The sequence below is a fragment of the Bombyx mori genome, chromosome 22 (assembly GCF_030269925.1).
Source record: "Bombyx mori chromosome 22, ASM3026992v2".
NCBI classification, from domain to species: Eukaryota; Metazoa; Arthropoda; class Insecta; order Lepidoptera; family Bombycidae; genus Bombyx; species Bombyx mori.
In genome coordinates this window covers 8,687,085-8,701,758 of record NC_085128.1, presented here as the reverse complement: position 1 = coordinate 8,701,758, position 14,674 = coordinate 8,687,085, and the positions used below count along the sequence as shown (strand labels likewise).

At 41.5% G+C, this 14,674-nt stretch overlaps 1 protein-coding gene across 8 annotated transcripts in view; it reads left to right on the top strand.

Moving 5' to 3' along the window:
- The window catches only part of LOC101739475 (protein still life, isoform SIF type 1), a 125,365-nt gene that overhangs the window by 47,774 nt on the left and 62,917 nt on the right, over positions 1–14,674 (top strand). For all 8 annotated transcript variants that reach the window (XM_062674940.1, XM_062674939.1, XM_062674933.1 and 5 more), the window contains 2 exons: positions 730–930; positions 2,538–2,670. In XM_062674940.1, the coding sequence (XP_062530924.1) occupies positions 730–930; positions 2,538–2,670 (334 nt within the window). The remainder of the gene's footprint in view (positions 1–729; positions 931–2,537; positions 2,671–14,674) is intronic.

The following is a 14,674-nucleotide window of genomic DNA, read 5'->3' as shown; positions in this document are numbered from 1 at the left end:
ACGGTCACTAATAATAAAATTTCATTCATTTTTTCAATAGATTGTAACTGCGATCCCTATACTACTGATTAAAGTTCGATTCCCGGACTGTACTTGTTTTTCTCCTCGGTTAAGGGTACCAAACCTAAACCTAACCTAAATAAGCGATATTTTAGAATAATATAATATATATTATTATATAAATTTAAAATGTCTTATAGAATATAGAACTCAAGCGTTCAGAGTTAACACCGTATTCTTTATCAGTAGATTCCAAATGACCAATACATTAATATAATTAAATCTAAACAGCTTCGTAAGCTCATCTCGGTGCGCTGGAACTCAAGCGCTCAGAGCTAACACCGTATTCTTCATCCACATATTTGAAATGACCAATACAGTAATACAATTAAATCTAAAAGGCTTCGTAAGGTCATCTCGGTGCACTGGAACTCAAGCGTTCAGAGTTAACACCGTATTCTTCATCAACAGATTTGAAATGACCAATACATAATTAAATCTAACAGGCTTCGTAAGCTCATCTCTGTGCACTACAACTCAAGCGTTCAGAGTTAACACCATATTCTTCATCAAAAGATTTCAAATGACCAATACATTAATATAATTTAATCTAAACAGCTTCGTAAGCTCATCTCGGTACGCTAGAACTCAAGCGTCCAGAGTTAACACCGTATTCTTCATCAACAGATTTCAAATGACCAATACAGTAATATAAATAAATCTAAACAGCTTCGTGAGTACATCTCGGTGCGCGTCGTGTATTGGCGAGTCGGCCCGCGCGGCCTGGTATAGACACTCGGACGGCTGGCGCGGCGCTGCACCGCCGGGCCCCCGCCGCTCGCCCTGGGACTCACTGCCCAGTCTCCGACACGAGGGCAGTCTCAACGACTCCGGCTATAGGAGCAACAGAGCGGACAGCTTCGAACAAAGGTAATTCGACAAACAACACCACTACACCAGCTACACGGTTTAGACAACACTACGTTTGTACTAGTAATTTTTTCACATTTCGTCTTCTCGCATTAAAACTGTATAATTTCAAAACTTACTAATTTTACAGAAGAGTGTTTTAAAGGTTTAATATATGTTATTTTTAATATTAATCATCTTTGCAACATTTATTTTTTATTTTTTACCAATTGCATTAACTGTCTTTTAAAGTAAGATATAATTATGTACCTATTAATTTTGTTAATATTCGTAAAAACATAGGTAAACAAAAAAAAAAAAAACTAAAACTAAACTACGCTCTTTTGACAGTATTTATGAGAAAAATACTGGTTGATACCAAATTATTCCGCATATTAACTCAATTTCGAATATTTTTGGGGATTGTACACTTTTAATGCGAAAAGACGATTTGTCATCAGTCGCAAGTTTATTTTTAAATTCGTGTGTTATTAAACTGATATTAATAAAACATGGTATTTTCACTTCAAAGTACTAAGTAACAGAAACTAATGTTTGCGCTCGATTTAATTCAGTATTCGAGGGATCTGAAAATCGATTTTCATTTGCAATTCGAGTTGACACGAGGTGTGGCGCGGACTGAATTGGCACTGAACTCCGAGTCCAAATGAAGTTCTCATTACTAGCCGTCTATCAGATTTCCATCATTCGAAATGGAACGAACGTTTATGATTACAATTGACAGAATTATATTTAATATTACGTTAACTTATTACATCCATACTTCCATACTGATGTTATGAATACGAAAATAAGTTTATTTTTTTGTTACATTTTTCCGTCTCAGATAGTCAACCGATCATCATGAAGTTAAATAACAAGAATAAATAATAAAGATAAATTGTTTGCTCGCATTAACGCGATTAAAAACTAATAATTTATTAAAATGGGAAACAACGTAGAATTTGTTGCATAATTATCCCTATGAACAATATTGTTCGATTGGATAAAAATTAATGTATTGCATAGTGCCTTTCTTTCAAGAAAAATTAATTACCTTTAAAATTTGTTTGATTAAAGGTAATTAATTTTATATTAACACTCACAGACAAGTTTGAGGTTTGAGTTGACAATGCAAAATAAAGTGTATGAAATTTAGGAGTTATTTTGGTAATGGTCAATAATGATTCAGGGCGTTATCGGAAATGAGATAATTAAATAACACAACTGGTTAATCGGAAAGTTTATTCGCGACTAAACTTAAAAAGTAATAAGCAACGGTGCTTGCGAGCGCAGCCGCATGTTACGCACAATTTTGTTTACATAACAACCTGTGTCCCTAGAAAATAAAATATCATGGATATTTGTGATAGCTAAGTTTATTCTTTAGAATTTTGCTTATTATTCGATAGTTTGTGAAAGCGAAAACAAAAACAAGCAAAAACATAATATAACTAAGTTAATCCGAAAAATTGTGATAACTATGAACTCCAGTGACCACTTACTAGCACGTAGGCTGTTCATTCATTCATACATATCAATAGAAAATTGAAAAGCACAATTGGCAATTTAAAATAGGTATCACTTTTGTTGATTTGGCAAAAGTAAATAATTGAATTGTATTCTAGGGGTGTGTTTGATCGGCAAGACAGTGTGCGCTCCGAATACACAAGTGACCGGGAGTCTTCGCGCTACGGGATCGTGCAACAAGCTTCCATCGACAGTACCGACTCTAGGATCTGCTACTTGACATCGAGCGAGGTAAGCCATGTTAAATATTACGTCAATTATTCATAAAGCATTTGAATAATGAATTCACAGTGAATCGAATCATGAAAATAAGTTAATACTTTTGAGGGGGTTCATAAACACTTTTTTGACCAAGTTCGTAGTGGCATTACTTTTTGGGTCTTTTTTGGACTATACAAATTATATTGGATTTTATATAATTTCGAAATCTTTACCGATCAGTATCGGATATTTTTACATAGCACAAATCTTTCTCAAGTAAGATTAAGACGAGATCAAAAGAAATACGTGTAACTAATATGCTATTCATCGCAACCTACATATTGTATGTAGCTGTAAATATGTGGTTTAACTCTCAAAGTTACCGTATAAAGTATGTCCAGCCCTGCCACATTAATACTTCGAGGATGGTGGAATCTACTACCACTAGTAATAAATTTTAATATACAAATGGTACCTACCTGCGTCATTTGAGCATCAGAATATTCGACAGTAGTAGTAGAGTAAAATGTAGATGTGACAGACGAACAGGATGACGAGAATGAATTTTCAGATTATATATAAAAAAGACAAATTTGCAAATAAATAAAATTAACAAATAATAAAGAGATTCACGGTATACAAAGTGGGCATATCAATCAGAAACATGGACATAGTTTCAACAATGTAGATTACGATAAAAATGTTAAAAATACTGTAGTTTCTAATTTCACAATATAACTAATTTTTTAATTGTTTCAACATTTCGATGACAACCCTCAATTTCTACCAAAAAAAATCCGTTAGGTCGTTAGGTCAGAGCGCGGAGGGCCCAATCTCGGCGGTCCGTGCTGGAGTCATGGTCCAGACGGCTGGCTGATCCTTCGGCTGGTCGTAGGACCGTCGAGGCGATTCGCCCGGTCCTTGTGGATTGGATGAATCGTGACAGAGGGCGCCTCACTTTTCGGCTCACGCAGGTGCTCACTGGGCATGGTTGTTTCGGTGAGTTCACCGGATCACAGCCGAGCCGACGGCAGAGTGCCACCATTGTGGTTGCGACATGGCACAGCAGAGCATACGCTCGTCGCCTGCCCTGCATGGGAGGGGTGGCGCCGTGTCCTCGTCGCAAAAATGGGAAACGACTTGTCGTTGCCGAGTGTTGTGGTATCGATGCTCGGCGACGACGAGTCGTGGAAGGCGATGCTCGACTTCTGCGAGTGCACCATCTCGCAGAAGGAAGCGGCGGGGCGCGTGAGAGACGCACAATCCCGCCGCCGTCTAGCGGGGGCCAGGGAGGCGGATCTCGCCCAAGCCCTGGCCCTTTAAGTGTTTCGGGTCCCCCTCACATGTCGGTCTGGGGACCGGCGAAGGGGGCCTAAGAAGACGACGTGCAAGCTGCTCTGCACTCGTTTTACGCAAGAGCATCCGGGTGAGGGAAGGCCGGCTATCCTCGACCCACGCTGGTACTGGCCCAGCGGGGTATTCCGTATGGTAACTCACTCTAACCGGCGCCATCTAGGCGGGCTTTGGACAGCCTGCCGACCGAGAGGGCTGGCGGTCGCGGCGCCGACGACCGCCGGTCCGGCGTCCCGAGGGGGAGGGTGATGGGAGAGATGTGCTCTGCACTAAACGCTTCACTTTCCCCCCTTTGCCTTTTCATGAGTTCTGTCTCATGCGAGGTTTGGACGTTGGTTGTTGAGCGACAGGAGGTTTTAGTCAGTTTGACTCTGACATGCAAGTCCGGCGATTTCCTCCTGACCAAAAATAAGACAAAAACTAGCCAAATTACTAGGAACCTGCAAATTTCAACCGTATTACGGCCAATGTTACTAAACTTCACCTTTATTGCAAAAACAAAAGAAGCTGTTTGAAATACGGTTACAGTCGGAGTTGCCTAGCAGCAACAGCGGTGTCTCTCAAAGGCCGAGCCTTTTACAAAATGTATGTACCGGAACTAGAATTATTATTATTATTTGATTTACATTAGTTGATGAGCATACATACGGCTTACCAAATCAATACAAATCAAATCAAAAAAGTTTTATTCAACATAAATGAAAGTACATACTTGTTGAATGTCAAAAGAACTACCGCCAGTTCACAAGAATTAGCTTCCGTCCTGAGAAGAACTGGCAAGAAACTCAGCGGGAACGTCTTTTTTTTTTTTTTAATATTAGATAAAAAAAAATTGAAATATTAGTTTTTTTTTTACCTGGTTAAGAGGCTATCCTATCGGAAATCATAGATATTATAATGTCGATAGCCCCACCTACTGTAAAACACAAGTCTATAGAGTCTACAGTCGCATATTCTATGTTTGAAACAAGTACCAATCACTTGACACAAGTAGGTATATCAGCTACTCCGATTGGAGTTAGATTAGTGGAGTCAATTAATTAAATAGACAACATGCGAGATGAACCTTAAGCGTCCTTTTTTCCTCTATTTATTGCTAGTAGCCTCGAAGGAGTTATTCTGGCTTGACCGAACGTGTAGGCGAGCTCACGGGGCTCGGTCTTAGACGCTTTGCTAACGTGGCAGACGTTAGCAAAGCGTCTAAGACTAGCAAGAGATTAAGTGTGCGAACTGTGTGTGACGTCAGAGTTTATGTATGTGTTTCGATCAACTGATGTGACGTAGATCTTTTTGATTTCGAAGAAACGGTGCGATTAGGTTGGCCTCACAGCTTCTGACTTCGGAAAGCAATCCGAAGTTCTTGGGATTTTTACAATAATTTTTACTCTCTTGTGCGTTGAACTTTACGGCCTTTAATCTATGTGAAACAAAAATGATTCAAGCTATCACTTACGCAACCTCGACCTATAAATACAGATTGTTCATTTCGTGCCGGGGAGGGCTAATGAAAGCGATATCACAGGGACGCTCCTATTTGGCGGAGAAAAACTTATTCCGTGTGCGCTCTCAATTTGTCCAACTAGTATGTTTACGTTTACTTCCTGGTGATACTGACTGGTGGTATGTATCACCACCATACCTATTTCTGCCGCGAAGAATTAATGTGTATGGGTTCGAAGGGTGGGGCATTTGTTGTATTATAAAAACTTAGACTTAAGACTCATGTCTTAACATTTGGCGTTTACGTTGTTGATGTCTATGATTTCTGATAACCACTTAATATCAGGTGTACCATGAGCTTGTCCAATCCATCTAAGCAGTAATAATACACAAACTCGCATCTTTTGATTTGCGACCAGCCTTATCTTTTACTACGAATCATATTACTGTACCTTGCGTAAAACGTAATTCAAGGGTTGGCATGAGAATAGTTTGTTTGTTTATATTCAAGAACTCTTTATTCCGAAACAATGTACTTTGGAATAAAAAATTTTCCGTATACCTAGTCGTTTATTCTAGTAGAACACCATCTACAGTTTCTTACTTTGATATACACTTTGTAAGTTACCTTGTATATATGTACATTTCAGTCCTCTATACATAGAATTTTATAATAGGTTTCCATAGAACTAAAATTTTCATACAATCTTAGCACTAAAAAGTAAACAGTACAATTATGTATAAATAAATACCCCACTGGCTTAAGTTTCCCCATTTTCGTGAAGGATAAAAATGTTTTGACAAGTAATTTATTAACTCAAATCGACCCTGACCAGATCCCACCTGTAGCCCGGGAGGCCACTGTGATTTATTCATAGGATTACAATATACTACGAAACGAAACTAAGTTTTAATTATTACGTCGTAAAATATCGAATCAAATTTAAAAATTAAATATAAATGAAAAAATAGTTTAGTTTCTCATATTAATCAGTAGATAGAATGTAAATATTAAGTTAAGGCTAAAATTTACCAATTTATAAATGATAAGTATCAGTAGGGCTAATTGACATTTTTATTACTTAGATGGGTGGACGAGCTCACAGCCTACCTGGTGTTAAGTGGTTACTGGAGCCCATAGACATCTACAATGTAAATGCGCCATCCACCTTAAGATATAAGTTCTAAGGTCTCAGTATAGTTACAACGACTGGTCCACCCTTCAAACCGAAACGCATTACTGCTTCACGGCAGAAATAGGCGGGGTGGTGGTACCTACCCGTGCGGACTCACAAGAGGTCCTACCACCAGTAATTACGCAAATTATAATTTTGCGGGTTTGATTTATTATTACACGATGTTATTCCTTCACCGTGGAATTCAATCGTGAACATTTGTTAAGTACGTATTTCATTACAAAAATTTGTACCCGCCTGCGGGATTCGAACACCGTTGCATCGTTCGATACGAATGCACCGGACGTCTTATTCTTCAGGCCACGATGACTACGTCGAGATTTTGACATCGTGGCTCAAGATACGTAATTGTATTCATGTTCTGATATTTTTGGACTTATAGTAAAGTGGCTATAGGCTACTCACATACAATAACATAAGTAACGTGAGTAAAGAAAAGTTGGTTAGTTTATTGAATTAACTCGAGAAATTACAATAAAAGTATTTAATTCGGTAGGAAGTAAATCAACAAAGGAATAGAAGATGAAACTAATTAATGGTCTAGGTCGATATCAGAATCCTGTAAAGGACGTACATGCACCGAGAACGTTTCCCAACGTATTGATCTAATTACAGGACTAATTGAGGATCTCGGGAGCCCTCGATAATCCCCGTAACTGAGGCAGGCATCCGGAACGTTCGATTATAACCCAAAGCAAATACCTTTATCTTCAATGTATTGTAGAAATATATTACAAGTGCGGAATAACACGTTTACGTATTATTGTATTTAAAGGTACATAAGTTTTAGTTTACAGTATAAATTCCAATTTCGACCTCAAATCTCAAAGTTTGTATGTACACATAAATGTGTATGTACGAGTGTATTAAAAAAAAACATTAGTAAATATAAACCAACGCTGAATATATACAACCGAAAGGGTTTTCAAACGGAGACGACGAATACTTTAATCATATCTCATTTAAACATTCCATTGTATACGCCTAATGCGGCGTAATAGACATACAAAATGTACTTTATATGCGGATTATATTATGCAAAATGAGCAAAACAATGTAGCTACTAGCTAGCCCCAGCGAACAGGGTCGGGAACGGTTCGTGGAAAATCGGGAGCGATCGGTGGAGTCTGCGCGGGGCACGACGCAGCTGCGCCCCGACCTGCAACAATCGTATCCTGAAGCTAGCATTAAAACATTATTTTGAGGTTAAGTTCCAATAGCAAAATCAGTATACACTCGTATAACTGCAACCTGCCGTGAATTCAAAATGCCCTCACTTCATTAGGCAGTGGCGATTCGAATGTCGCGAAAGAGAACTTTGAACAGAAAGTTGAGACGTTTTGTTTGTGTAAATACTAAGCTTCTATTGTCAAGTGCACGGACAAAGAAGATTCTTGTGGCGCCTTGTTTCATCTAATCCTTTTAAAATTATACCATTGTTATTATAATAAATACAGTTTTAAATTAAAATTGTTGTTAAACAAAATATTTTCAAAGAAGCATATCTGTGTTGTAGTAGTGTCAATTCATAGGGCCTTTTTGTAGTGATGTGTTGGTATCGTGTTACTGTTATTTCGTTAATATAAAATACTTAACTCAAATTAATAAAGTAGAGTTCCTGCCTGATTACCGCTTACCTGTGATACTTTATCGTGTTGAATGTTATCCATTGTGTATCTCAAAAGTTGCCAATGTTATTTACTACTCTAAGAGTGTTCATATTCATATAATTTTGGGGGTTGGTGCTTCCCGCTTCCGTAGGTTTAACCCGCGATTCCCTACAAGTGACCCCTGGGTGGTGCTAAACGGGAGCCGAAAACATAACCGGTGGTAGGACCTAGTCCGACTGGCTGGCGACCACCCTCCAACTAGAGTCCGCCGCCAAATAGCCTAGCTGTGTTCCGGCGTGTGGGTTGGAGAGCCAGTTCTATCCCTTCCTTTTCCCCTTCCTTGTTGGGGGTGAGTCTTGGTGACGCCTGGAACTTGCGGAGCAGACGTGCGTGCGAACTCGCGGGGCGTGATTGTTTGACGGGGGTATAGGGAGACCCAGTGAAACGGTACCCGCTGCCGCCCGCCGGTCAGTAGGGGACCTGAACCCGGGTGTCTCTACTAAACTCCGCCCCGGGAAGCTGTCCCGCCAACCGGTGTAAAATCCTGTCGTGCGGTCGTCGTGCCGGAGTCGGAGACCGGAGTGGATCCCGGCGATCGCACGCAGAGTGGACTGGGGGCCCTTCCATGCCCTGCGTCAGTCTCTCACGCAATCCGTGGTCGAGCACGTACTATGTTCCGCGCTTCATTCAGGTGTTGCCTCGATCTCACCTCCAACATCCTACCTCTCCTAATCCTACTCTCCGAAAATTTTACAACTATGAAGTCGCCAAAAAAAAAGAAAAGGGTTTCACAGGCGGTTCCCCATTCCACATTTAATGTGGATTTCAGCAATGTCAGGGGCCTACATAGCAACCTTGACGCCGTACACCACCACCTTGAGACGGCGCAGCCTGCCCTGCTTTTTTTAACGGAGACGCAGATATCTGCTCCGGATGATACCTCATACCTTGAGTATCCCGGCTACGTATTGGAGCACAACTTCCTGCGTAAAGCCGGGGTATGCGTATTCGTCCGGGCTGATGTCTGTTGTCGCCGTCTTCGGGGCCTCGAACAACGGGACCTGTCCCTCTTGTGGCTGCGCGTAGATCACGGGGGCCGTAGCCGAATCTACGCGTGCCTGTACAGGTCCCACAGCAGTGATGCAGGTTCAGCTCTGTTTGAGCATGTGCAAGAGGGGACTAACCGCGTGCTTGAGCAGTACCCATCTGCGGAGGTGGTGGTTCTTGGAGACTTTAACGTTCACCACCAAGAGTGGTTGGGGTCCAGAACCACTGACCTCCCGGGTCGGACTGCCTACGATTTCGCCTTGGCCTACGGCTTCTCCCAGCTGGTGACACAGCCCACCCGTGTCCCAGATATCGAGGGGCACGAGCCTTCTTTGTTGGACCTTCTGCTGACCACAGATCCGGCCGGATACAGTGTGGTGGTCGACGCTCCACTTGGATCGTCTGATCACTGCCTTATTCGTGCTGCCGTACCACTCTCTCGTCCTGATCGTCGAACGACGACCGGGTATCGAAGAGTTTGGCGGTATATGTCAGCAGATTGGGATGGATTGCGTGAATTTTACGCATCCTACCCATGGGAGCGGTTCTGCTTTTCCTCTGCTGATCCTGACGTCTGTGCGGACCGACTTAAAGACGTGGTGCTCCAGGGGATGGAATTGTTTATTCCCTCCTCTGAAGTGCCCGTTGGGGGTCGCAGCAGACCCTGGTATAACAATGCCAGCAGGGATGCTGCACACCTCAAGCGGTCCGCATACGTGGCATGGGATAATGCCAGGAGACGTCGGGATCCTAACATCTCAGGGGAAAGGCGGAAATATAACGCCGCTTCCAGGTCCTACAAGAAGGTAATTGCCAAGGCGAAGTCGGAGCACGTTGCTAGAGTTGGCGAGCGATTGAAGAGCTATCCCTCCGGGAGCCGTGCTTTTTGGTCGCTCGCCAAAGCTGCAGAAGGAAACTTTTGCAGGTCTAGTCTCCCACCACTGCGCAAGTCCGATGACAATCTGGCCCACAGCGCGAAAGAGAAGGCTGACCTTCTGGTCAAACTCTTCGCCTCGAACTCGACTATGGACGACGGGGGTGCCACACCACCGAGCATCCCCTGGTGTGATAGCTCCCTGCCGGATATCTGCTTCACACAGTGTGCAGTCAGGCGGGAGCTCCGACTCCTGGACGTTCATAAGTCGAGTGGGCCAGACGGCATCCCCGCAGTGGTTTTGAAAACGTGCGCCCCTGAGCTGACACCTGCGCTAACGCGTTTGTATCGCCTCTCTTATTGCACTAACAAGGTTCCGTCTTCATGGAAGACTGCTCATGTCCACCCTATCCCCAAGAAGGGTGACCGGTCGGACCCATCGAGCTACAGGCCTATCGCGATAACTTCCTTGCTTTCCAAGGTGATGGAGCGAATTATAAATACACAACTCCTGAAGTATCTTGAAGATCGCCAGCTGATCAGTGACCGACAGTACGGTTTCCGTCACGGTCGCTCAGCTGGCGATCTTCTTGTATACCTTACTCACAGGTGGGCTGAAGCCTTGGAGAGCAAGGGCGAGGCTCTCGCTGTGAGCCTTGATATCGCGAAGGCCTTCGACAGGGTCTGGCATAGGGCACTTCTATCGAAGTTACCATCTTACGGAATCCCCGAGGGTCTCTGCAAGTGGATCGCTAGCTTTTTGGATGGGCGGAGCATCACGGTCGTTGTAGACGGTGACTGTTCTGATACCATGACCATTAACGCTGGCGTTCCACAAGGTTCGGTGCTCTCCCCCACGCTTTTCATCCTGTATATCAATGACATGCTGTCTATTGATGGCATGCATTGCTATGCAGATGATAGCACGGGGGATGCGCGATATATCGGCCATCAGAGTCTCTCTCGGAGCGTGGTGCAAGAGAGACGATCAAAACTTGTGTCTGAAGTGGAGAACTCTCTGGGGCGAGTCTCCGAATGGGGTGAATTGAACTTGGTTCAATTCAACCCGATAAAGACACAAGTTTGCGCGTTCACTGCGAAGAAGGACCCCTTTGTCATGGCGCCGCAATTCCAAGGAGTATCCCTGCAACCTTCCGAGAGTATCGGGATACTTGGGGTCGACATTTCGAGCGATGTCCAGTTTCGGAGTCATTTGGAAGGCAAAGCCAAGTTGGCGTCCAAAATGCTGGGAGTCCTCAACAGAGCGAAGCGGTACTTCACGCCTGGACAAAGACTTTTGCTTTATAAAGCACAAGTCCGGCCTCGCGTGGAGTACTGCTCTCATCTCTGGGCCGGGGCTCCCAAATACCAGCTTCTTCCATTTGACTCCATACAGAGGAGGGCCGTTCGGATTGTCGATAATCCCATTCTCTCGGATCGTTTGGAGCCTCTGGGTTTGCGGAGGGACTTCGGTTCCCTCTGTATTTTATACCGTATGTTCCATGGGGAGTGCTCTGAGGAATTGTTCGAGATGATACCAGCATCTCGTTTTTACCATCGCACCGCCCGCCACCGGAGTAGAGTTCATCCATACTACCTGGAGCCGCTGCGGTCATCCACAGTGCGTTTCCAGAGATCTTTTTTGCCACGTACCATCCGGCTATGGAATGAGCTCCCCTCCGCGGTGTTTCCCGAGCGCTATGACATGTCCTTCTTCAAACGAGGCTTGTGGAGAGTATTAAGCGGTAGGCAGCGGCTTGGCTCTGCCCCTGGCATTGCTGAAGTCCATGGGCGACGGTAACCACTCACCATCAGGTGGGCCGTATGCCCGTCTGCCTACAAAGGCAATAAAAAAAAAAAAAAAAAAAAAAATTTTACAATGTTACTTCTTAAATGCCTTTAGTGATATTAAATTCCTTATAAGCGTTCAAACGTAAATTATTGTTAATTAAATTGTAACGAAACGCATACTGTGACGCACATTGTTTTAAGAATTTTAAGAAAGCGGCTGATACGTTAGTATGACTATTTTATAATTTGTATGGGGGCCATCACATCAAAAAATCCAGTATTAGCAAAGGTATATATATAAATTAATATTTTTTCATTAATTCTTCAATTTCGTAAAAATTATTTATCTATCCATTTGATAATTTTATTAGGATTAGACTGTAGATCGTAAACAATACATTAAATGTTTCATTGAATGTATTTCCGTAATTTACAGTCCCTTAAGCTTTTAATGAGATAGATAAAGTGAATGTTTGTAGAAAAGGAATAAATAATACTTAAATCCTATATAAATTAAAATGATTATTTTATATTTCGCAGTGAAGTATTTTAGAACAATCAATATATATTTTTTAATTAGAATAATGAAACTCAAAACCATATTTACGAATAAATTGAAGTAAACAAACAGTCTATGCCTATATCTATGTCTAAAAGCAGTCATGGTTCTGTTTCATTTTGTTATGTTCTCCTTTTCATCTACTTCATTTCTTCTTCTTACTTAATCAAAAGATAGCTTCATTTCTGTCGAACTCAATTAGGTGCTTTAATTAGTTGTTTAAAAGGATTTGTTGCTTGCATTTTGTTTTTGTGCAATAACTACTATACTTTAATCAAGATAAAACATTTTAAGTTCATAAATAATGTTTTTAACATCTAAACGCGTAGTAATTTTTTTTTTATTAATTATAAAACCAGGTTTCATAAAAAGAATTGTTGCTAGCATTAGATACTATCCAATCGATTGATTTCCAATTGTTCTGCTAAACATTCCATCGTTTTACTCCGCTCCCCGTTTTAGTATGGAAATCAGTTGACTTGTTTGTTTGGCGGCACCCTCTAGTTAATGTAAGACTGAAGGTCTAATGTTTATTCTTGAATAAGGCCGCGAACCGCAAGTACGAAGGCACGGCCGCTCTAAACTGTGTCAGGGTCGAGTCTCTATTGATCCCTTTCTTTCTCTGGGAGTGCCGACCCGTCTCATATGTTTTCCGGATTGCAGACGTTCATTTGTACACTTTCAATCAAATCCCAAACAACATTACCTAAATAATAACAAAACAATTCAGCTGTATTATGTTTATCTTGATTGAATGAAACAAAATCACAGTGACATTATTGACGCGATCAATTTACTAAAAAAAGCGCCAGACTCGTTTAAATCTTAAGTTATTTGCTACTATCATTAGATCGTTGATTTGATTGATCCAATTGTCTGTATTTGAAAGACGATTAAGATTTTACATACAGATCGGAGGTGAAAACCCCAGCTGTCTCGATGAACCACAATAGCTTGAATTTGATTAAAGCTGAAATAAAATCACCTGTTATTGAATAAAAGCTCTTCTTCTCTTTACTAGCTTTACATTGAGGTCGTATTGGCTCCATAATTTGTTGTTAAACATTAATGAATTCTACTAGAGAATATTAGAACTTGACAGTGACTTTTACTTAACTTAATACTTTAAAAGACGGTCGGTGTCCTCGTATTAAGGAATACAACTATGTGCTCGATCAAATACCGGAGACAGGTAACAATTAATAAAAATTAGTAAAAATATGCTACACTTTGATTTCGTGTTGGATCGCCGAATTAACAAATCGGAGTATTTGAGTTCCAATCAACACTTCCAGTCGTGAGCACATTTTTTCATGCGGTGATACTTTTATTTTCCTGGTAGCCTAAGAGGCCATTCCAGCTACGCCCGGACGGCTAGGTGAGCTTACTGGCTCAACCTGAGAGAATTTGCTAACACTAGTCTTTTTTTTTTTTTTAAGTTTTTTTAACACTAGTCCAAGCAAAATCAGTGCATCGCAGAATCTACCACCGGATCGGAATCGCGAACCTCTGTGAAGATCTGGTGAGAAACTCAGTGTGCTGTGTCTATGGGTTAGTTCGCTCGTCGAGCTCTTCGTCCGGACCGAACCGCATCGGACGGTGACCGGTTCTTGAGGTACCTAAAAGCACCGTGAGTGAATTCGGAGAATCGGACAAGACGTTTCTGGTGATGGCGGCTTTGCGTTGCGGTCGGATAAGTGATACATTCTTATTGTATCTCCACTTCATTAAGTTAGGTCATACAATAGATGAGTTTTGAACTAATTTACCGACGATGTTCACGCCATTAGTAATGACATTAAAGCTTTAATACAAAACATACATAAAATTAATACAAAAAATACTATTTCAACGTCAAAATTAGCTTGAATTTTCTCTTTTCGCTGTAATTCGTTTTATATAGATTTTTGTGTTGTATTTTCTTTCGAGTCTTTACCTCTAAGCTCGACTCAAATTTCAACTGTAGTATTCAATTAAAAGCTATGTTAAATTAGTTTCTAATATTTATAATTGAATAGAATCAATTATTGTCGTAAGACGTAATTAATATGTGTAGGCCTTTCACACGGTGGACCGACAACCCGTGATGAAGGTCGTGGAAATTGGAATGGGCCCAATAGGTTGTCATTGTGGCTAGAGTGACCTGAAAACGATCCCGAAGTAG